The sequence below is a fragment of the Paramormyrops kingsleyae genome, chromosome 7, assembly GCF_048594095.1.
Source record: "Paramormyrops kingsleyae isolate MSU_618 chromosome 7, PKINGS_0.4, whole genome shotgun sequence".
Lineage (NCBI taxonomy): Eukaryota > Metazoa > Chordata > Actinopteri > Osteoglossiformes > Mormyridae > Paramormyrops > Paramormyrops kingsleyae.
In genome coordinates, this window is record NC_132803.1 from 19,427,998 (window position 1) to 19,453,028 (window position 25,031).

General features: G+C 40.4%; 1 protein-coding gene across 6 annotated transcripts in view; it reads left to right on the forward strand.

Moving 5' to 3' along the window:
- LOC111849928 (ras-GEF domain-containing family member 1B) overlaps window positions 1-25,031 on the forward strand; it is a 66,186-nt gene that overhangs the window by 34,667 nt on the left and 6,488 nt on the right. For 2 of the 6 annotated variants that reach the window (XM_023823245.2, XM_023823250.2), the window contains 7 exons: window positions 18,799-18,984; window positions 19,102-19,224; window positions 19,468-19,605; window positions 22,200-22,412; window positions 22,618-22,692; window positions 23,868-23,963; window positions 24,064-24,166. In XM_023823245.2, coding sequence (XP_023679013.1) covers window positions 18,799-18,984; window positions 19,102-19,224; window positions 19,468-19,605; window positions 22,200-22,412; window positions 22,618-22,692; window positions 23,868-23,963; window positions 24,064-24,166 — 934 coding nt within the window. Of the gene's footprint in view, window positions 1-15,397; window positions 15,700-18,798; window positions 18,985-19,101; window positions 19,225-19,467; window positions 19,606-22,199; window positions 22,413-22,617; window positions 22,693-23,867; window positions 23,964-24,063; window positions 24,167-25,031 lie in introns of those variants that run through there. The other 4 variants (XM_023823248.2, XM_023823251.2, XM_023823252.2 and 1 more) reach the window with 3 other exon arrangements.

Below are 25,031 nucleotides of genomic sequence, written 5' to 3' on the forward strand. Positions count from 1 at the left end.
GAGTCCAAGTGTAGAATTATATTACATCTCTGTCACCTGTCGATAGTGACCTTAATCTGTTGGTTGGAGTTCATCAAGATTCTCTGCAAGTTGCTTGTGTGAAGTAATCTGAAATTAAATTAATCCACAAAGTAAATTCTGCACTATTTCTTTGCTTTTTGTTTTTAAATTATACACTACACCAGCTTTCACATGTATAATCCAGTGGGTACCTGTCAGATCCTGTTCCTCATCCAAATCTGCGTAACACACACCATACTATGTGTACTATGACAGTAGTATGGAAGTTGGGGATGTCTCATAACTGCTACTCATTGACCATCTTCTCAGTTAGCTTGATGCTAAATGGACCATAAAATATATTCAGCTCAATAACTGCATATCTGCTTCAGTTGGCAGGAACAATGCAACATGAAGTCAGTCATGCAGGTCTTATAACTGGCAGTGTCTTGTTGGGCCGTCTCTTTGTTTTTGTTTTGACTAGAATTGCACTGAGACATTGCTTTGATCTGGAAGGATTCTGCATGGCTTTCACATTACAATGCTCGGGTATCTTTGTGGAACATCCAGGGATTGTTTTAACGCCATGATTTGATTCATACAAGGACACAAGATGCTGGTAGTTGGAGCATAGTGAGGAATTTCCCTTTGAAACCATCCTAGTCCTGTAGTTAAATGGATTGTGTTAACGCAGCTGTTTAGGTTACATAAACAGGTTGGTGAAATATGCAGTGTAGCTCCTTACTGACACTGCAGCTGAATGGAGCACTGAGTATCCACAGCTGAATGGAGCACTGAGTATCCGCAGTTGAAGTGTTTCGAAATAGCTGCATTCTCTAAGGGTGCTTTGAATGCCGCAAAAAATGCTTTGGAGTCAGTGGGGATCTGTTATATATAAACTGTGCTTACAGAGTGGACACAGTGCCTAAGCACAGGAGGAGGAGCAGGAGAAGAATAGATGAATCGGGACGCAGTGTTTAACTCCCTCTGGGGATGGCTGGGAGTGCGAAAGTCATACATCTTCAGGACTGCCTGGTATTCATCTCATCATTACCCTAATGATGTACACACTACATTTTTTTAGAAAAAGCAGTGAGGTAATCATAATCAAACACATTTCAAACACACCAGTTTTTTTATATATGAATTTAAACAAAATCACTTAAATTCAGAGAATGATTTCATTGACCTAAAAAGGGATGTCCTTTTACATGCCATGAATGACTTAAGATACCGTCTTTAATAACATTTCTATAGCCCTTGCAAGGGAATATAGTTCTTTGTGCACACTCCATTAAAGAAAACAATTCATATAAAGTATCATGCACTGGAATTCAGGAACAGAGCACATATTTGCATGTGCTAGAAATTCCTGAAAAGCATGGCATTATAGTAACATTATGGATTATCATTCAAAGTGTAACATTTCTCCCATTCACCTATTTGTTTTAAATGCTTGTGAAGCATTTAAGGGTGAAGTTTACCTTGAAGAGAGTTTTGTTGGCATAGTCTTAACACTTTGGGGGAGTTGCATTTAACCCACTGCCTTCGAAGGCTGTGGCTGGGGCCCAGCCTGCTTGTGGGAAGCTCACATCGCTCATAAACTCAAACCACTTAGCAGCCCATTTACAGCCTCCCCTGCCATCTGTTTCCAGCAGGGGAACAACTTGTGTAAACATGGTAGACACATTTCTAGTCTGAGAGTAAAGGATAACTTCACTTTGTTATTGTTTTATTTGGTGTGGTCCGTCCTAACGTTGGCATTGTATACTTGATTGTAAAAACACAGCGAAGGTTACAGTAACGTAACGTTATTATTATACATGAATGTTGTATATGTGCCCATTAAGTGTTTATGCATGACTATCCATTCATCTATCCCCCCACCCACCCATCTTCTGACCACTTAACTTCTACAAGGTCACAGGGATGGATAGCTAAAATCTGGAAATATTTTAAAAAGATCTTGATAGCTATATTTTGCTTTAACAATAAGCACCTGTTCCATAATTGTCTTAACTATTTAATTTGTATTTTTACATTTTTTTTAAAGAAACACAAATAATAATTTCTTATACATTTAAAAACTTGGGTATGATTATCGTTTAATTTTGATACAGTTGCAAAGGTAACTCTTTATATAATCATTTTTGTCTCACAATATTGACTAAAAGGATGAAGTCGCTTGCCAAATCCAACTGATGTAATATAAACAAGGGATTCCCACATTCCTGTAGAAGTCTCCTGTCTGCATTTCCCATAATGCCATGGGACAACTGGTCCCAGCAAAAATGCAGAAAGTTCCATGTACTGTGACTGACAAATCTTTTAGGATTTAGAGATACCAGCAGTGACGCTAAATGAGGAGAAACAAGAGGATTATTAAAGTACCCTGTAGATTCAGCCCCATTCTTCACAATCCAAACACAATGCTCTGAGCTGAACTTATGCTATCAACAACGTTAAGTATATTTTTCAAAACTGTTATTTTCTTGTAGCCACACATTCTGTCCATTTATACAGTATGTGCATTTCAAGAATGTTCCTTTTATTGGGCTCACAGTAAACAAGTAACACCATGTTCTTAGTGGCTGGGTCAGTGGAATCTGGTGTCAGTATTAAATCCTTTCCATATGAGCGCCTCAAGTCATGTTTACACATTTCTTTGAGATTGGAGCACTGAGTGGAGATGCTCTGCAACATCCCACCTCAAAACAAGAACGTTTTCAGAACAGGTTAGCTGTAAGCAAGGCCAAGATGGCAACAAAATGAAAAACTATGCACTTGCAATTAGAATAAATTTAAGAGTTTACTGGAAATTGATAGTCTTTCATGAAATTTATACATATAAATCAGCAGTGCAAAGCTCAGTTTTAAGTGAAGCTAAATTGAACTGCCAGTGCAATAAATTATTTTTTTAGTCTTCTTAATGCAATTTTTCGTATTTATTGGCTTTTGTCCAAAAAACATTCGTTTTTGAAAGTAGCTTAGTGCCCTGCAGTGGGAATGACAAATTTGGGAGAATTCTCAATTGCTTTGCACATTTTGTGAATCATATTTAACATTCTCAAGACTATAAAGGCAATTCTCAAAACAGTACATTCATACAGCATAACATTAAGGTTTAGCTGCCTGTAACTTACCCACAGAACAACAATTAATTCATGTCTCAAAAGTAAATAAGTTCCACCAATGGATTAGTCAGTGACACCAAAGTGAAAAGTACCATCAGCATCGTTTTAACTGAGTCAAATGCTTACTGTAAATATATTGTCAGTATGTCAGTGTACATTTGCTCCTGAGCTCCACAATTCTGAATGATAGTTCCCACTTCCTCATTCTCACTGACTGATTGTTCTTCTTTAGCAAATTGATACTTATTCATGTCAAAGACACCAGATTCGACATTACAAGGCTATTCCTTACAGTACGTAAAGTTCACTGGCAAAAGAAAGCATGTGTAGCTTCCACAGATTTGAAGATACAGTAAAATTGCAAATAAACAAGTCACACAGCACTGTATAATACAAAAACAGCAAAATGGCGATAGAAGAACAACAAAAGGGCAACAAAATCATGTATTGCCGGAACCAAAAACACAACAATGCTTTATCACTGCAATTCATGGAATGTATTTTTAAATCATTTTCAAAGCTTGGTTAACTGTTTGGCATGTGGCGGCTTACACGATGATCACATACATATATTGTTTTGAATGGTGAATGATGACGATAGTACGAAACCATTCGCGTATATGCACTGAAACATTTGGAAATTTATGTGAAGCAATGACGAATGATGTTCTGCTGTACAGAAGTTACATTTTGGTGTGGGAATTACACTTGTTATTTTCCAAATGTTTGTTGTCATTTGAGATATGCTCCAAAGCAATTGAGGAAAACTGTAAAATGTGAAGTGAGTATTACTGTAAACACTGCAGTAACATAGTTTTCTTATCACAAGGACTATACACACCAAACCTACTGTAAGCATTAAACCGAGATTTGATCACTGTTACCAAGAAATGTATAGCGCTGAGCCAGCTTATGGATTTGTGGCTCGAGTGGATTCTTTAGCATGGATGATTTTATGATTTCTGCATAGCTTGCACTTTGCTTGTTCGATGGCTTGTATTGATGCACTAGATGAAATCAATCACAAGCAGAGCAAAAACAAGCCGGAGAGCTGAAGGTGAGTTAGAAGTGATGTCATGGTGTCATGCTAATCTGGCAGTCAGTACCTGCCAGCAAGTCAGTGATGTGGAAGGAGATAAGGAAGGCAAAATTAGCACCTTTTCTGCATCCCTCCATTGTGCAGCTCTGCAGTTACATTGTCTCTAAATCCAAATTTTATGCTCCAAGGGGCAGTATTTGTTTCCTAATACCCTGACAAATTATCAGTCCTGCTACATTAACTCTAACAGTAAAGCAGGGAAATGTCAGTGCTGTCAGGGTCTGAAACACGACTGCTGTCTACTAGCATTGAGTAAAGAGCATTTTCGCAGATTTAGTGCTATAGTAACTGATAGACATCAAAATGTTTAAAAAAGAAATCCATAAATTGCAATGATACAGCACTGTTGTGTTTCAGTGCATGATTTTGTTGTTCTTGTGTTGCCATTTTGCTGTTTTCGTGTCATACAGTTCTGTGTGATGTTTTTTGTTTGCTATTGTACTGTGTCTTGAGATCTGAAGACGAAGACGTTACATGTGCATGTGAGTGCTTTCGCTTGCAAGTGAACTTTACATGCTCTAATGTAGAACCTTGCAGTGTTGAAACTGGTGTCTAACATGAAGTATGTTTGTTAATGAAAAATAATCATTCAGTGACAATGAGAAAGTGTGAACCGACTATCATCCAGAATTGTGGAGCTCAGAAGCATCCTTACCCTGACATTTTGACAATATATCTAAGCATTTTGACTCTCTTGGATAAAACGATGCTGATTGTATTTTGGTGACACTGATTAATTCATTGGTAGAATCATTTGCTTTTGAGACATGAGAATTATTTTGGGTCTTGTGACAGGCTTTTGCAGCTAAACTACAGTGTTATGCTATTGAGAAATGCTCTTACAGTTATAAGAATGTTAAGTATGTTTCATGAAATGTACCAAAGCAATCGATAAAAACTGTAAGTTAACATTAGGAACTTTCTAGATTATTATTTCTTTAGATATTTTTATTATTATTATTAAATATTAAATATTATTATTTTTTTAGATATCGCCTTAATGTAAATAATGTGCTAATGTGTGTCAAAGGTGGAGTAAACACAGTTTGAGGACCCCCCCCCTTCCCCTTTTTTACTGTTTCCCTACAACCCCCATTATCCACCCATTACCTTCAAGGAGATGTATCTAATCTGCAGAGTTATAAGTCAAGGCTGCTGGCAATCCAAGACACAAAAGTCAGGGCAACTGATGAACATTTCATTAAAATTAAGCAACATTAACAGCTATCCTGAGAAAGGTTGCTTTTTACCTATATTCTGCACTCTGGAAAGAGGGTCTTTAGCCTAAGGATGTTTGGGCTGTGATAACATGATATAGAAAAAGTGAACAAAGTTCTTTTGTCTTAATGTTTTCATGATTTCCTAAGGAAACAGACGCTACATCAGAGTCTGTGTTTCAATTCTGACCTTCAAGTCTTAGCTACAGATAAGAGTTGTATAGCACATATTTAGTAGTCCGTATGCCTTCCACGTCTTACTTATTTAACTGGAACCGAAGTCCCTCCTGAAAACTGATTCGAAGGGTCAAAGTGATTAATGTGCCAGAGAAAAGAAACACAGGTCAAATAGCAACAGGCATAAAGGGGAAAAACAGATGACACATTGAAACATTACTTAATTGTTGTAGTCAGATGTTTCATTTTTTGCATTCTTATTTTCAGCTACAGGAATTACAAGAGGCTGACTATATTTATTATACTGATAGTCTTTGGAAAAAATTGTGAAGAACCCTTGACATAATAAATGATATTACTGTATTTCAAGGCTGCTTGAACAATCCTACACTTAAGTCAGCATAAGGATTATTAATCAAAGCACGTCCCTCATGTTCTCTGCTCTGTTTAATGAGTCAGAAAAATTGTGACCACAAGGGCGGGGAGGATGGAAAAACAAAGTAGCTGTTTTATTGCTCCACTGATCATCATTCAGTTACAGTTCAACTCTCTTTGTGCTCTCTAAATGCACATTGCCATACATGTAAGGTGCCTTTCATTCTGTGAAATCAATGTATGCAAACATAAACTTTAAGGTCCACAGAAGAAAATCAGAATGAGATTCTCAGCAGTACACAAATTGATTTGTCAGCAGTTGTGTTCTTGTCCTGCAGTCGAATATTAATTTCTTCCCCACTTCACTCGCTCAGCCGGTGAACTGGACATAATTAAGGGCAAGCATCGAGATTTGTTCTGCTGTGGGTCTATGATCACAAGAGTGGGGGTGATTGTGAAATCACCACCCCCTTCCTACAGGAAGCCTCATTTTTCCCTGCTTCTTCTCACAGATAAAGCCGACATTCTTACATATGTCAGGAAAGGGCATGGTCACACCTGACCATCACTGCCTCTAACTGCCACCGTCACTGGGCTGTCATTGCAGGGCAAGGTAATAGCATTTCACAAAGCTGTTGCTACCCAGCCCATGATTTCGAGCTCAGATCCATCTGGACCCACCCTGTTCTGTATATTTTATTATGATTTTTTTAATCTAGACGGTGTGCCAGGTCTATCTCATCTCCCCATCTGTGCCCGTTTGTGTGAGCTATGCTGCGAGGCTGTAGCAGCGCTGCTGGGAGCCAGGCTGACCGTCTGTTGGGTTGGATGGGCCCAGCGTGTCGTGAGATGTGAAACCCACTTGGCTGACTGACTGCTCAGTGTTACATAAAGGAGACCTTACATAATAAAGTGCGTTTGGTGCAATCTGGCCCTTCTTTGTTAACATCCAGCAGAGGCCTGTGAATAGGAGATCTGAGGGCAAGAATAGAATCTGCTCTATGAATGTACATCCTCAGTCATGAAAGAGTCAAAGAAAAAGGACAAAAAAAGAGATTCCATTATTAATGCAGCACGCAATTTGATTTGAGCAACAGTTTTTTGTTTTGATTGACAATGTTAGCAGCTCTTCAAAAAGACTGAATGCAGCTATTAAACTGCGAAGTGCTGATCATACTGGAAAAAGAGAGGAGGAAGGAAAGAAACAGTATTACTGCACTGGCAGTTCACCCACAAAAGTTGATATCTCCGTCCATCTGTCCATCCATCCATCCATCCATCCATCCATCCATCCAATTTCCATCCCCATTTGTCCTAGGTTGGGTCACAGGGGCAAGGCAGGAAATAACCCAGGACAAGGTGCCAGCCCATTGTGGAAGGGTGGATATCTCGCATCAGAAAATCTTCACGGCAGGAGTTTTTTTGTAGTTTTTGATCTACTTTTCATTGTTGCCTAAAAAGTTTATATTACAGCAGACGATCCATTTGAAACTTTATTATATTATATTTGAAACCTTCTTTATTATATTACATACATAAAGGCAGAAAAGGTAGACAAGCTCAAATGTTATTTGATCCCCACAGCATGTGACTGATGCAAGCTCTAGCTTGACTGAGATTATACTCACATAAACAAATAATGCCGATCCCGTAACAGTCCGCTCTACAGGTGGCTGGCCGTCCTTGTTGTGACACGTGTGACACACTCTCCATTGTACTGGGATTTTCCCAAGGGTGGCAGGGAGGGGAGCCAGGGAGGAACCAAAGGGCCAGTGAGGGCGTCGCCCTCAGTTTCCTCCACTTCCTAGACCCTCCCCTGTTTCCCAGCTGCTGCTGTCACTAATTACATCTGCGTCACTCCTGCACCAGCGCAGGGAGCATGTTGCCCCCCTGCTGCATGCAGGTTCTGCTGGTACTAACACAATGGTTATGTTGGTGCTAACATTCTGCGACTTGCCATGTGAGGACAATATGTCCCAGTGGATTTCACATAACGCTGGATTTCATTATCTTAGGGATACTTTACATTTTTATGACAACTAGTCTTCCTGTTAAAGTAGCAGGCTAAAACCCTGGGTTCCTTTAAATCAGAGCTAGATAAGATTTTAACAACTCTGAGCTATTAGTTAAAACCCTAGGTTCCTTTAAATCAGGGCTAGATAAGATTTTAACAACTCTGAGCTATTAGTTAAGTTCTCTCCAAACGAGCTTGATGAGCCTCCTCTCGTTAGTAAATTTCTTATGTTCTTACCTCAGATCTCCAGGCTTTGGTGGTTTGAAATCTGTCTTTGTTCAGCTTGAAAGTTGCTTGAGAGTTCCTGTTTTTGAATTATTCTGTAAAAATGATGTAGGAATGTATCACAACACACCCATGGAAAGCGCTTTGGGCTGACTCTGTTGTAAAAGGTGCTATATAAAAAATAAACTCAATTGAATTTAATTGAACTGAACTGAACTGAACTAAAAGTTGTACAGGTTTCCTGCAGGTTCCTCCCACAGTCCAAAAACATGCTGTAAGGCCACTTGGTGTCTCTAACTTTTAAGTGTATGTGACCTCAGGATGGACTCCTACCCTTTTTTGCCTGTAATGGGCTCCAGGAAACCCTGTCTGGGATAAGTGGTTGGAAGATGAATGGATGGAAAAAGGAAAAGTATCATTATTCTAAAAAAAATTATTTCTGTGAAGTTATTTTAATTTTATATTGAATTTTAGTCACCAGTAACTCTTTTGTCTTTAAATTCTGATATGTGTGTATTTGTTTCATTCTATATTTTACATACATCATTCCATTTGTTTAAATGTTACTAAAACAGTTCTTAGCTGTGATGTGGGCCTTCCTGTCTTTGATTTCTCATTATGCATCGTCATATGACTCCTGAGTTCTTCCTCTCAATTAAGCTCTGTTTTACTGGTTAAAACTGCCCCTCTGCAAGAAATGTAAAGGCAAGCAATGGGCCTGGTGTCCTCACTAATCACTCAGGCTGCCCTTAATCCACCTACCCGTCGAGGTGGGGGGGGGGGGGGGAGGGGGAGGCTGGTCAGTGCAAAGCCCCAGATGACTTACGCTGCTGCAGATCAATGCCGTTTACTGCAGACTGAAGGTTAAATGTATCTGCTGATGAAAGGCTGAGGTGGGGCAGCTGGATGGCTTTCCACACAATTCTCATGATGACTGATTGTCACACACGCTGTCAACAAAACAGCCGGATGAATAGAAAATAAGGTCTTCAATGCTTGACGTATTAGGGGCCCAGGTATTGTTACAGAACCCCGACATAAAGGTTCAGAAATGGTGACAGAATGCTCATTCAAGGGGTTCAAATATTCACATGCCATTACATCTATCCTTAAAGTACTCCTTAAATGACCTTTACCCAGTAATCTGTGGTCAGCACCAGTGGAACAGGATAAAACGTTTCAGCAAGATCCATTATCTTTTTGGTGAGTTCTCTTTGTTCTTCCTGAAGGAACATTGAGCATGGTGGTGCTCTGTACCGTCTGTGTCGTCATGAGGGAACAAAACGCTTTGCTCTGTCTTGTTTATACTGTACATTCATGCAGCTTCCCTTTTTGGCACAAGTCCATACACCTGCAAGAACACTTTCTTTTACTGTTGGGGGGGAGGGGGGCTGTGCTTATCATGCATACAATACAGCGCAGAGGTACTGCAGCTGCATATTGTCAAAATTGTTTGTGATGAAATGTGAATGAGTGGTGCTGCAGAGGCTTTCAAAAGAGAAAACAACAGAAAACTCCACAAACAAAGGCACCTGCATATTTACTATTAGAGAAGTATATTTGCTGAATATCTCAGCTATATAAGAAATGTGATCTTGCATGATTTTTTTCATGCATATCATAATTAATAAGGGTAAGGCTATAGATATGATGCATAAAGGTCAGAAGTTTGTAATCCTAACATAGCACTGAATCATTTCACTTCTGCTGTCAGAAATTGTTTAAGTATAAATGAGCTGGACATTGTGGGTCAAAAACTACACATAAGGAATATGGAACATATGGAAAAAAGATATTGTTAATCTTTATGTTCTTTTTCATTAGATGAGGTTGAACACAATTTAGCACAGAACAACAAACACAAGTATTTTTATTTACATCAAGCTAATGAAAGTTACTCATTCATTCCTCCATCCATCCATCCATCCATCCATCACTCCATCAATCCATTTTCCACAACCGTTGATCCAGTATATGGTTACGATGAGTATGGTGCATATCCCAGGAAGCACTTTGTTTCAGTTTATGTAAACATTGTCTTTCGTGGGATATAGACAAGTGCATTTTTATGGCACTAACAGAGAAAAATTCACACATATTTTCCTAAAACAGTATACTGAGTTTACATCATTGTAGTTTTAATAGTTTTGGTTGAGTTGCTTTGATAATTTATACTGACATTGTGTTTTTAAGAAAAATGGTCACTGGCTTGGGTTGTTCATGATTAGCTAAATGATGGGGGGTAATTATATTAATGTGGCTCAGACCAGTTTTAAATAGTCAGCCAGAAGCTTTGCTATACTGAATAAGATAAGATCATACTGCATGAGTTTTTTTTATAATGGGATCTAATGAGAAGACAGTTTGTCTCCAGCAAAGTCTTGTCTTGTCAGATAAGTTCATCAGTCATTTTGGTTTCCTTGCAATAGATTTAATTTTGAAATTGTGTGATATCAATCAAAATATGAATTTTAAAAGAGGGAGTCTTGTATATGAAATGTATTGAAGGCTGGGGAAACTCCCATTGAATGATTTCTGTGTGTTTCTCTCACCAGTGTCACCCCACGGTGCTTTAAGTGGATGTGTTGTAATACATTCCTACATCATTTATGCAGAATAATTCAATTAAATTTGGTTAGTTACCGAGTTTCAACCCGAGTTAAATTTTTATAACATGTAAGTTTTTTGAATGTTTGTGTTTGACAAGCCGCTTGATGCAGAGTGCAGCATTACCTTTGGTTTGAGGTCCCTACAAGGAAAGGCACCTGCATTAGTTGCTGAGTTCTCATACCAGCATCATAAACAGGAAAACAAGGTTTAGATTGATCAAGGGTTTGAATGATGTGATCACGTGACACACAAGCAGTTTGTCTGTCTTTCTTGATTGTGTGGGAATAATCCCCCCCCCCCCCCACAAAATGACTCGATTCAAACATTAATTGAAAACATTTGTACTGGAAACACAACATTGTCTCCAAAAAGTCTGACGTGGGATGAGACAAGAATAATGGTCTAAGGCTTCTGTCCTCTCTGTGGCGCTACAGCCATGATTTCCTCAGTGCTACAGATGGGCTTTGCCTAGTTCACATAGTGCCATAAATCTCCGAAGGAATGTTTGATGATCGTGTGGGGCAGTCAGGCTCTCACTGTGGTGTATGAAGGGTGGGGGGCCATAATGCCGTCACAACACAAGACCAGATTACCAAGCTTAGGCTGCCAGCAGCCTTCAAACATAAGGAGAAAATGGAGAAATGCAGAAGATCTGAAATGTACAGGGCCAGCAGCTTCTGAGCAATATCTAACCCTTCTTCTGGTGCACAAAGATGGTCATCAGTTCTGTTCTTTTGCTTACTGACCTGAAAATGGTATATAATTCATGTCAGCCTCGTTCTGTCATGGCTGAGGAACCAGACTAGACAGACTAGACAGTTCATGAGGTTATATTCTCAGCAAATTCAGGGTAAATATTATGAATACAAGCCGTTAGAAAACTCCTTTAAAATACTTCGAATATCCCTCTAAAGTAGTAAAATAAGTACATTCCAATTAGCTAAACAAATCAGGTTATTACATGCAATCAGTGGAAATGCGATGTTTGTAGTATTATAAATAATTTTACATCATTTTTGTAATGATACAAAACTTTTTACATTTTTATTTTCATAAATTGTTTTCAATGCACTTTGTTGCGGACAAAATACAATCCAATGAAACGAAATCTAAAAAAAAATCTGTGAACTGGAACTTAAAATACATATGATTTTGATGTTTTATGAAAAGCATTGATTGTTACAATAAAGATTTGTAGCATAAAGAATGCTTACTATCCTGAAGCAAACATGTTTGAGGAAGCATTCTGTCTTACAATTCAATGAATATTCAAGGGCCCATAAAGTCCACACAGGCCCATAGGAAATAGCAGCCACTGGAAAATCGCGCAATGTCTTCACATCCAAAAAAGGTATCTGACAGTTAATTACACCAACTTCACAAAAGTGCTGGGTACTCCAAAGCTGAATGTAAAGCAAAGTCTACACCAGATCTAACTTTTAAGAGATTTTAGTTTCCTTAAGTCAAACGATTAAATGTTCTGCAATGCCAGCAATTATTTGAAAATAAAAATTTATTTTACAATAAACGAATAAAGCTGAGAAGGGCAGAAAAACCACTTTATTAAACCAGACTATAAAAATAAATTGAAAGACAGTGTTTTAGTATAATCTTCTACACATTTCCTCGACCTCAAGGTAATACCAGATACCCTCTGTTTTTCCTACAGTGTTTTCTAGAAATAAAATGGTCAGAATAACAGGAATGGATACAAGGAAAAGGGACAGCCCAAGGAAAGCTGAAGTACCTTCAGCGCTCTGTCTCTCGCATAGCTAGAAAAAAAGTACCAATATATGCAATTGGTACTTATCCTCAATATATTTGAGGATACAGTTACTTGTGGGGCTGTACCTGCAAGGGCCTGCCAATGGTACCCAAAATGTAGGAAACTGACTCTGAGGGACATTTATGTACCATTGGGGGTATATTAATGTAGTTTGTACCTTGGGGCACAAAACAGTGTTCCACATCCCCCCTCCCCCCCAGTAAAACCTTTTTGCAGAGTTTCCCACCCCCAGTCTCCCCGCTTGATCTCACATCTTAAAGAACATGCACTCACTGGAGGCGCCAAGGCACTGCATCTCAGAATATGTATGATAGATGTCATAATATGTAATACAATGAAAACTGTGCACTAAAAGCAACATAAATCAATTTCCCGTATGTTGCTAAATTTAATCACTTGCTCTTCCATAGTATGAGTTTAACATGCTGTGACTGGACTCCCCCCCCCCCCCCCCATCTGCATCGATGAGGGAAGCAGATAAGACTTATGAAAATGTTAATTAGTAATGGAGGTAGCAGGCCTTTTTTAAATATAGGGTTTTGAGAAAAACCTGCAAATTAAAAAGGTTGTAGAATGGTTTATGGTGTTTTTAGTGCTACAGCACTCAGCTGACCCCTGAACTGTTGTTGATGCGTGTAGTTTAAATATCCTGCCTGCTGCTTTGTTCTGACCATAATATGACCAGTAAAACCACACTGATAGATGAATATGAGAATCAGTTCAGCATGACGTTTTACCTTTGACCCTTAGATGGAATGCTTCCTAGGTGATGTGTTTGCCATGTCGCTCATATTTTGTGCTATCATTTTAGCTCCTGGCCATATACACATGATATTTATGAGTGGTATTTTATCTGGCCAGATATTGAACAGCAATAGTAAGTTTTTTTTTCTTCATTTTGTTACTTTTTAACATGCAGTTTGCTGTGCAAAGGTGACTGTTGGTTCAAGCTATGTGTCAATGGCTGTAAGAAATGTCCAGCTGCGGCTTGATGCCCCTCTGTGTTGTCGGCTCAAGGTGGAGGTGTGAACATAACTGTTACTGAGCTGAAGCAGTCAGGAAATCACCACGAAAGGCTTTTCTGATGTTAAATGTGGGTGTTGATAAGCACCTTCTTGTATAACAAGGGACACCAGGGGAGTGTTTTCAGGAACTATTGTTGTAAAATGTGTCTGTATAATGTAGCGGGTTTCAGTGGAAATGGTTCAGAAACCCATAAGGTCAAATTTCAAATGTAGTTTCTGTCATTTATTTTAGACTTCAGCTGTAGGTTTACATGGACACAGCATTTAAACATAACATTATTTCATCCAAGCACTGACAGGATCATTTTTCCTGTCTGAAATCATCGGGGATAAAACAACGCTAAACCTATCATGTTCAGAACTCCTAATAAATGGTGTATTGCTGAAAGGTCAAAAGTAACCCCCATTCTGGTTAAAATGAACCCCCATTCTGTTTCATTTATTGAATATATTCAGCAGTCTTGCAGGTGTGTACAACCTGCATGCAACGGACATTCACAGGAGTTCACTTAGGTGTAATTAGTGTGTTTAGGGAAGTATTGCCATTTCCCCCCAAGAAATGGAAGCAGCCATAAAACCTTGTTTCCCAGGCTGCACATGAAAGAGCACAGGTTTGCTATGGAGTTAATGTAGCTACACAAGGTCAAGCAATTTCCTCAGTGACAATCAAAGGATTCTGATTTTGACTGCCCCTCAGATGTGTAGTGTGTTATTTTTAAAAATAAAACATTAAGTTCTTCTTTTCACTTTAAGTATTTGTTGCATTTATTAGGCTTCTTTGACATTGCTGATTAAGTTAACTTAACCTTAGTCTTACTGAGGTTTTCACGAAAAGACATGGACTTGAATAATACATAAACACTTACTTTACTAAGAAATACAATAATTGTACTAAAAGGTCTCCATTTATTAAAAATATCAGCATAAACATGTTAAGCATTTATGCTACACCCAGTCAATTTCATATAGTCCCTATTACTGGATCCACATTCAGATATTGTGTCTGGTTAGACAGCGTGTTAAGCATACTTAAATTTTTAATCTTTTCAGTTGACGTGAGTTCCCAAATACTGCATATGTTCATTGTTAAAACCCTTTCATTGCTTCAGATACTGCCCGACCTTTGTCAGAAAAAGGCAAATGTTATTGACCATGACAGCTGTAGTTTGGCAACGCACCTTGTAACTCTTATTGTGACCCCGCAGCTGTGCTGTCCAAAATGAAGACATTTACCTGTGTCACCTTACTCAAATATAATTATATTTGTAGAGTTTTACATTATGTAAAAGTTCAAAAATTCCTGTGTCTAAAAATGGCAAGTCGCATTTGAATATTTTAAACTAATATAATAAATCAATACATAATTAACATAACCTAAGCTTAGTCTGTCTGCCAACGTCTGAACGAAAAATGTCCATATTCCCATAATTCACCTTCTTTTTTGTGTGCAGCTAACTTTTTGCAGAAACTGCATCAAGATTCCAGATTTAATGCCTAACAGAAAAACATATTTATAGTAAAACACAAGTATAAATACATATCTATTCCTAATGCCCAGCGCACCCGTTCTACAGTGGTTCGTGATTTCCCGTTAATTAACTGGGCGGCACTATTGACCTATAAGGACAAACGCGGAGGGTCGTAGTTTCCTGTCGCCTGTTTCTGATTGGCTGACGGGCCGCGGTCTTGCGCACCGTGTGGGCTTGCGGGGGCCGGCCGTTCCCGGCCTTCCAGTTATTGCGTTTGAATGGTGCTGCGCCGCGCCGCGCGCTCAGTTCATTCGGTGGGCGGGCATCGTGTGACTGCTGCTAATCTGCGGCGATTTACACTTTTCAAAAAGCTGTTGTTTGGCTGCTCCGTTGAGTGCGAACGCTAGTTGTTAAAAGCCAGGGAGATTGATTCCCTGCTCTAAGATTTTGTCAAAGTGCTTTCGAGAAAGGATTGGGGATTTATACTGCCTATGTACTCACTAGTGGTCTTCACTTGACTCCGTGTCTCATCTAAAGGGATTTTTACATACATTTTTTTTCCTTTACGGTAAGTTTCTATACGCTGCATCTTACGTCGTCATTCACGTCTGGCTTTTTTTTTTTTTAAAAAAAGACAAAAATTAAACTGCAGGCATGTTGTTTTTTCTCAACAACTTTGATGTCAATAAGATTTAGCAAAACATTATGTACTAATTCTTTTTGCATATCATGCTTTTGGATATATATTGACGGTCACTATCTCCCTATTGCTTGACACCTGGTCTCGAAAAACATGGAACGGAGCCTTACGATTCCAATGATAATGCGACTATAGATAACTTCGGCGCTATTTATATAGATAATTAACAGATAGTTATTATACCTAAAACCACGTTATATGAGGCGCGATGTTTCACTCCTAGATGTATTCTACCTGCTGCAGTAGTTTAAATTAGATGCTGTGTTTAAAGAGTCTTAATATTTTTAAACAGCACATGATGTCTGTTCATTGTTAATAGAACGATTGTAACTTGATTAGAAATGTTATCTAGTAAGATTCACTCATCATGTTTGGTTGTCTCCATGTTTTAATCTGTGTTGCAATAGTTTCCTGGAATTTTTGTTTATTTTATTGACGTAGTCAGGTTTGTTTCTTGCTTTCTTTCATAGGGATTAACGTTATCTCACGGGCTTCTTCAGTTTCTAAGCAGTCTATTCTGTGATGGCTTGGGATGAGTCTGTAATTTTTGCTGATATTCCACTTTTTTTGCTTGAGACTTTGACCTCTCTGCTTCCAGGCCTAGAAAATCTAATTCCCATAGTAAGTTGTGGTTCAAAATATTAAGATTTAAAATAAATCATATAGATTTTTAAGTTCTTTGTATTACTTCCTTGTTTATGTCTCCTTTATTAATATGATTTATGTTTTCAATGTTTTGGTTGCACGTTAAATACGTGATGAACCAGGGGATTGAATTGTTTTCCAGTCATGTGTTTATTATTATTTGGGAGTCTAACATTAGTCATCTGTAGCTGATGTGCAGCCAGTCAGGATACACAGTGCTTCCAGTGATCTTTTCACATCGCGCAGATGAGTCATACTTCTCAGAGTCAAAGTCATGTCAGTTTGGGTCTATTTTTATGTAGTTTTTCAACAGTGGCGGCTGTCAACATCTCTGACTATCTGGGACAGTCTATAAATGTTACCATTTCTCTTAATATTTTTGAATGTTTGTAATGGATATCAGTTTACAAAGGGAGGGAGACAGATTAAGCATATTTTCATAGAAATGCAAAGAAACCCTAACCCCCTAACTTGATTTAAATGTAACATAAATATGAACTTGTATCACTAGTTTTGATTTGGTTACTTTTTCAGCTTTTCTCAGTGAGTCATATCCACGTGTAAGCAAAGTTCACTAAGCTTAAACTAGTTTTCCATAGTGAGAATAGTCTGTGAATTGAGGTTTGAGTTGGGGTTTTGTATTTTTTTTGGCGCTTCAACATTTCTGTTAAAGGATTTGGAAAGTATTGACTTTTCTTGAATACGTTATGGTGCGAGACTCCTATGTTTCTTTTTGGCTGTAAACACGTTCCACAATGGCTGGAGATGTAAAGGCTTATTATCTGGCCATTTTTCTGTGATTTTTTTCTCCTACACCTGCTTGCATGACCTTTGCAACCAACATTTTAAGCTGCAAATGGGCCACTTTTACACACTCCACAGATGAAGTTAAGTTGGAGCTGATGTCTATGGTTAGGGAAAATGGCACACAAACAACCCCCCCCCCCCTCCCCAAAAAAAAACAAAAACAAACAATCGCATTAATTCCTGGGAGGGGGAATCTGGCCTCCATGGAGCTTTTCCGGGTTTCTTTTGGCATTTACTGCTCAGCAATAATTCGTAAGCAGGCTGAGGATCATGCTGCACTTGGCTTAAGATTTTTCTAATTCAGTAAATTGATGATGGATGTTTTGAACAACTAACATATATTGCCCTTTAAACTGTGCTCTATCTTGTTTAGATACTATTCTGATAGTTATATTGTGATGCTCATATGAATATTTTCAGTTTTCCCAGATAACTTGTGAGGGGATCCTTTTGACATGGCTATTTTTTTTTTTACGCCATTGATTCCATTGTCCTGATGGAATAGGGACACGCATGCTGGAACAGATGTGATGGGTGCTGAAGTGATTTCAGACATGCCAACAGTCCTTCCTTCTCATGCTAATTTTCACGGCTGTGCTGAATTTGGGAGGGGCTGCGATTGATGTTGGATGGCTTCTGGCAACCTTAACCCCCCGGCTGCCTTTTTATTATTATTATTATTATTATTATTTTTTATTTTTTTTTTGTCACGGTCCTTGTGTAATCGCCCAAATTGCTTCCTCAATGGACTCGTGGTGGCTGAAGATTTGGCAATTGTTTTGAGGTCTCTTTCACCCCAAGCCAGGAGCATTGAATGTTTCCATTGTCCCTCATCGTGGCCCCCAAAAGCGACTGCTAATGCCAGTCCGGGGATTTTTTTTGGTTGCTTAGTAGATGGCATTCTCAATGCAGCAACCAGAAAGGGTGGGAGAGAAAGGCGTCCTAGGTGACTGGATCTCAGTGGCTCACGCCCTCTGATGTAACTCATTAAAAGGGCTGCCTTCCCTCCCTCTTTCTGGTGGGTGTGGGTGTGCGTCTTTGTGGCAGTGAGGTGGGATTAATGGTCGGCCGATGGGCATTTGATCTCCAGAGTAAGTTGTTTACGTTCTGGGGAGCCAACCAGCTCTTTCACAGTGGTGAGCTTCTGGATCATGCTTTGTTTCTGTCACATGGCCTTTAGAGAGAGACATGCCTATGTTTTGTATATAAATGGCCCTTTTGTGTACATGTCCATGTGAATTAGGAACCTTTGAGTAATCAGATATTCATAATCAGTAGATATATTACGCATTCGGTGATTCAGAATTGTAAGTAGTAGTTACAATAACTTTGAATACCTGTTGTGGTGTTAAACTTGCTAAAAACATACCATTTATTGTGTAGTCTTATTTTAAGATTGTAATAGAACTTTTTTGCTGTGTTGTGCTTAACTTCCAGTTTGTCATGTTCTGTTTAAAATACCGTTTAAAACACAGTGTTGACATTTGTGCACGTATAATATATTTTTCTTTTAAGCAGGGAAGCATGCCACAGACGCCACCGTTTGGCAGTATGTTTGGCCCCACTGGTTATAACAACAATGTCTACCAGTCAAAGGAGGAGGGCTGTGGGGTCCTGCGTTACCATGACAACAATCTTGTATCGGGATCTCTGGAGGCTCTCATTCAGCATTTAGTGCCCAATGTGGACCACTATCCTGATGTGAGTACCCTTTCAACTCCTTATCAGTTTGAAAGAGATTCCGAAATGGATGGTCATAGAAATCTTTAAGATACCGTTAAGGAAATGCTGTGCATTTGTCCCCTTCCCATCTTCCAGAGGACGTACATCTTCACTTTCCTGCTGAGCTCCCGGTTATTCCTGCACCCTTATGAGCTCATGTCTAAGGTGTACCAAATGTTTGTGGAGCACCAAAGACTCGGCGACCCCCATGCTGACAAGGTGAAGCTCCCCCGTCACTCGCTTTAGCATGAGTCTGTTTGCGCTGTAATTTTGAATGTATGTTGCAGCATCTGCATCCATCATTTTTAAGTTTTGGTGAGTGGGAAACACCATTATGCTTATCTGTAAATCTGTGCTACGAGTCTGTTACAATGCCGCATCTCATTACTTATTCTTACTTTAATGACAATCTGACCATAAATACCACATACCATGCTGAGGTTGTTCTCCTTGGTTCTGCAGATCAGAGTGCGTAAGATCGCGCCCAAGATTGTGCAGCTGTTGACTGAGTGGACAGAGACTTTCCCCTACGACTTCAGAGACGACCGCATGATGCGAGGGCTGAAGGAGCTGACCCACCGCTTAACCTTCGGAGATGAGGTCAGTTTCCATGTTGTGCCGGAGCAAGGAGTAATCCTACTTTCTTCCAGCTGCAAGCAGAGGAGTTGACATTCCTTGTCTTGCCTTTGAGGAATCTTTTCACCTCATTCCAGCATTATTACAGCCCTTTGCTTATCTGTTTGAGATCTATGAGGCCAGCTATAGCACCTATGAGACTGGAAATATACAAGGAATTGGACGATCTAGTTGTGTTCTTTTGGGCATCATGAGCCTGACACTTATGTTGAGAACATTATAGGACAGTAACATTTCCTGTTTGCCTTTGGAGTTGTTCTTGTGATTCCCAGCAGGCACTTGTCACAAGCCTTGGCGACTCGTGGATTCCCACAATGCCGAAAGGGCAATATTTGTTTAAAATGATAAACTGCACATGGCTTGCGAGTCAGACGTGCCTCAGTAATTGGAATTGGGGGATGGGAGAAAATGAAGAGGGTGGATCCCTTATTTATTTATTTTTCCCCTTCTCCAACCTCGAAGCAGTTTGTTGAGCCTGACTGCATAAACAGAAAAGGCACATTGTGCACCATTCTGGCAGCTTTTGTCAGCTCTAGGCAGCCTTTGGATTGTCTGCCTAATGCTGGCTCAGCACACGTGTGCTCCGCTGGTGTCTGGTCTTATTAACTGTGCCGCACTTTGCTTCATCATCAGAACCGAACTTCAGCCACGTGTCGCAGTTATAGCTGGATGAGTGTGTAGTATTAACTCTCAGGGAAAAAGTAACTGTATAGGATAATAGTGCATAGACTGAGCAATAGTGCCAGTGAGCAGAGGGAGCTTGTTAATGTTCAGAGTTCATCTGATTTTTACAAAAATCTGGTTATACAAACCGCAAGTATTTAATGTGCTGGTTATCATGTGGTGATGTCCTTGCTTTGCTATTTAGACTATTTTGAGAATCATACTTTTTACTGTTTACTCTGGCTGCATATTTTGACAGAAGCCAGAATGATGTTAAATGTGTGTGTTTACAGAACAGCTGGTCTATGTTTAGCACTGGTTGTTTTCCGTACACTGTGAACTCTATGTACTCCCCAAAGCACAACATTGCTTCAGATGAGATGGTGCACTGCAAACTGGCTTTCTGGTGCCTGTCAGATGTCCTTCTGTATCTGTAGCCTTGTGTTTGGAGGATGGGAGTCCTACACATATCTGTTGTTGTTGTACATTTATAAGGGTGTTCCTTGCAAATCTAGTCAGTTCTTTACTGTAATGGTAAACAAGAATTGTTTGAAATTTCTCTGTTGTATTGATGGCATATGTGCTTACACAGATACGTTAGTTTTGATCATCAATATTGAATAATTATAGCATGGTTCCTTCTGATGTTTTGTTAAAGGCGATGTGCATTTACACAAGTGCACCAGTTTCGCGTTTTGGGTGCCGCTATAAATTTAGCTCCCAGATGGGCCACTGAAACTTCTGAAAGGGATTGGTTTTTGGATTCAGCGTCTGGGTTGACCACTACAGCTCTTTGAGTTGATGGGTCGCAAATTTTGGGCAGGATGGCAGAAGCCTGTAATAGATCAGCATCTGTTTTCAGTGACTTCCAAACCAGCCTTAGCTTCACAGCCCTTAATTTGCAGAGGCTTTCATTACGGAGGTGGTCGGCTTACTGGAGCAGGCACCGGGGAGCCTAAACGAGGGCGGCTCCTGGAGCTCCTCCCCCATGGTTCACACGCACAGTCGTGAGCGATCTATCAGCACCCCTTCCGCAGAGCTGGCCTTCCGAAGTGCTTCAAGCTGCTCTACCAGAATGAGGTGGTGCAGTTCCAGGAAAACACTGAGCGGGGGAGTTCACCGGGCAGCCTGCTTGGGGTCATGCAGCGAGCCCTGCTGTCCTGCTAGCTCCTGATGCAGTCTGGCTCCAGGGTTAACTGTCCAAGTAGGCCAGAATTGGCACACGTCAGCATTCTGTATCAACTGTGCACCATGTGGCCCAGAAATTTTGACAACTAATCCCCAGGAATATGTTTCTAAATTTACACCCTCTGTTGGCAACTGGACCCAATACATCAACAGATGGTTATCTTTTGAAAGTTGGATTTCTTTGATTTCCGTTTGGCCCAATAGTCTGTGCCTTGAAAGACAAGTAGTATAATGTCAAGAACACATAATTGGTTTTTTTAAAAGAAAAACATTTTTTTTGCTAAGATTCTGCCTATGATAACCTGCTGTTAGGGTATGGTGTAACATCTCATTATGCATCCTGAATAAAGCTTTTACTGCCCACCCATTACGCAAGTTTTAATTCAGCGTGTGGGGGAGGGGTTGGGCTGTCATTGAGATTCTTTCAAAACTTGTCTGCCTTTGGCAGTATCCTTGCTGTTATCCCTCTGATTGATGGGGCACAATTAAATTCCCCAGGTTTTTTGGCATCACTCGACCCGCCCCAGATAGAGGGTGCCTGCTGTATTAATCACTCAAGAGGAAACCTAAAGAAACTCTAATCTCTTTCAGAATTCCCCACACTCCACCCTCTGCCTCCACCCTGGTATTGCACTGCCATTTATTTTTTTGTGGTGGGGTTGAAGCACTATGAGTGTAAAATATTTTGCCCCCCCCCCCCCCTGCAGGTTTGCAGGAAGGCTGTGCAGCAGATGATGCAGGGTCTAATCCGCAAGCTGGCCGCGCTCAGCCAGTACGAGGAGCTACTGGTGAAGATCAACGCCACAGTTGCAGAGAGGCTGACCGTGTTGAAAACGAAGCCGCAGTCCATCCAGCGGGACGTCCTGACCGTCTGCAATGACGCCTTCAGTTTGGCCCAGCAGCTAACCCACATAGAGCTGGTGAGTGACCCACATGCTTTCCTTTAGGCTACACATGGAACTTTATTCTGGGGGCTAAATGATGCTTAAGTGCAATTTCATGCAAAAGTCGCTTTACACTTGTTTAGCGACCCATCAATACAAAGTGGTTAGTCTACTGGGGGGCAGAAATGAGCTCCATATGTCTCTGTGACATAAACATGTTTTGATTTTTTTTTCCATTTAGGAGCGACTCAGTTACATTGGACCTGAGGAATTTGTACAAGCCTTTGTTCAGAAGGACCCCTTGGTTAATAATAAGGTAATATATGTGTAATTTGAAATATGCATGTGTTTTAAAAGAACCTTTTTTGCATATACGGAATAAAGTGAGGGTGAGTCTCCGCTAATTTTGGATAAGTTGCACCGTGAAAGTTTTTTTGGGAATTGAATGAATTTGGTAATAAGTGCAGTTTTTAGTGGCTAAGTCTTTAATTAAATTATGCAAAGAACTTAAAAGCTTAAAATTGCAAATAACATATTGGTTAATGATGGCTTTGCCGCCACTCAGCCGCGCACCCTGGCACTCCCCCTGAATGCCGGTCGCTCGGCCTGCCGGTCGCTCGGCCTGCCGGGCTGCCACAGCTATTGTCTTTTGACACGCTTCACTTTTCACCGTCTGCAGTCTTCATTAATGGCCGGCTCAGAGCCCCCCCACTCCCCGTCTTTTAAGAGCACAGCTCTGGGTGTAATTGCACGTTGCTGGACCTGTCAGCATGCCTGTGCAGTATGACTGCGGGGGCCTCACAATGGCGGGAAAAAGCCGGGGCCTGAAGAGCCCCGGCTGCCCCCTTAAGCGGGGAAACCATCGGCGGTTCCGGAGTGGAACCCTGCGGACGGGTACTGTGGGAGAAACAGCCTGAATATAGACACTGGGACGGAGGAGGAAAAACTTAAACTTTCTTGACAAAAACTTGTCTTACTTTAAATGTTAAAGGGCAATTCCATGCAAAGGTCCATTTGATGTCACATCTCTAACACTTATAAAATGCTATGCATTTTTCACCACTGGGAAGGTCAGGATCAGAAAGTAAAAATCCAGACCAAGATTTCGTTTCAACCAACCAGCTGAGTATAAAGATTCACAATGACAGTGTTTCAAACAACAGACCTGGTTGTTTGAAACAAAATCTTAGTCTGGATTTGTACTTTCTACCTTTGGCATTTCTAGCATGTAAATTTTTTATATGAATATACTAAGCTTATCCATGTTCAGAGGCATTTTGTTTGCCAATATGAGTTCAGTTGTCGCATCCATAATGCTGGAATTGCCCGAAAAGCAAAGTAAATTCTAGTGAAAAGTCTCTGTCCACTCTGTCAACAGCGGTAGGATTTTGGATGGGATTTTATGCGATCTGATCTGCAGCACCAAGGAGGGCAAGCAAAGTAATTCTGTTGTCCGTTGTGTAATAACCTTCCTCATGCCCTTGTTTTCAGAGCCGTTTCAGTGACCGCAAGAAGGCAAACAACCTAGAAGTGTACGTGGAGTGGTTTAACAGGCTCAGTTACCTGGTGGCCACAGAAATATGCTTGGTAAGCCTCCTGTCTGTCTCGTTCTGCCTTATAGTTTTTTTTTTTTTTGTCATCTGCCTTTATTAAATCTGACATGTTTTGTGATACTCCCTCCGTCTAGCCGGTAAAGAAGAAGCAGAGAGCCAGAGTCATTGAGTTCTTCATTGATGTCGCCCGAGAGTGCTTTAACATCGGCAACTTCAACTCCTTGATGGCCATCATTTGTGAGTACAGCAGTGTGTTGAAGTTTGTAATGTCCCATGGTAGCTGTCCCGTAGAGGAGGGGGCTGGGGTGGGGTGGGGTAGGGTGGGGGCTTCATTCTTGTGAAATTTGAGAGCCTGTGTTGTTCGTCTCAGGTTTGTGATGACGGGGTTCTGTTTTTGTCATTACTGTGGGAGATTTATGGACTTCAGCGAGTTATGGAGGTTGTGTAACTAGGTCTTCCCACTCATCCAAATCAACATATTTTCAGAAAATAATAATAGTAATAATAATAATAATAATAATAATAATAATATAGGCATTCTGATCTCCAGCTAGAGCTGTTAAGGAGTAAAAGCTGCAGTAATCTAAAGAGTTTCAAGTGCTCTGCACAACTGCTCACTTTCGAATAATGCACTTAAGTTAAACTAAAGCAGAGCATATTAAACCTAATGAAGAGATTATGGGATGTATAGGAACAGGGATACTCGTAGTAAATGTTTCTCAGCTCGTAATTTCAGCTCTGGCTCAGCATGTTCTTGATGGTGGACCTTTATGGGGGTGGTGGAGGGGGCTGCATGGAGATGATGGGAGAGGCAGCTGGCTGGCCAGCAAAGAGCGGGGGGGGGTGGGTGGGCGGAATGTGCCGGGTGGACCTTCCTGCAGGCAGATGGTCAGGGAAAGGGCCAGTCAGGCCTGGAGGAGAAGCCAGAAGAGGCGGGCAGCTGTCCTTATTCTGACCCCTCCCTGGGGATACAACCACAGGCAGGGCCGTACAGAGGCTCCTCTCCTGAGAGACAGAGCAGAAATTAGTATCCTCAGAAAGAACAATCGAGTCATGAGAATGGCTGGTGTTGTCTGAGTTTGTTTTACAGCACTCTGCTTAG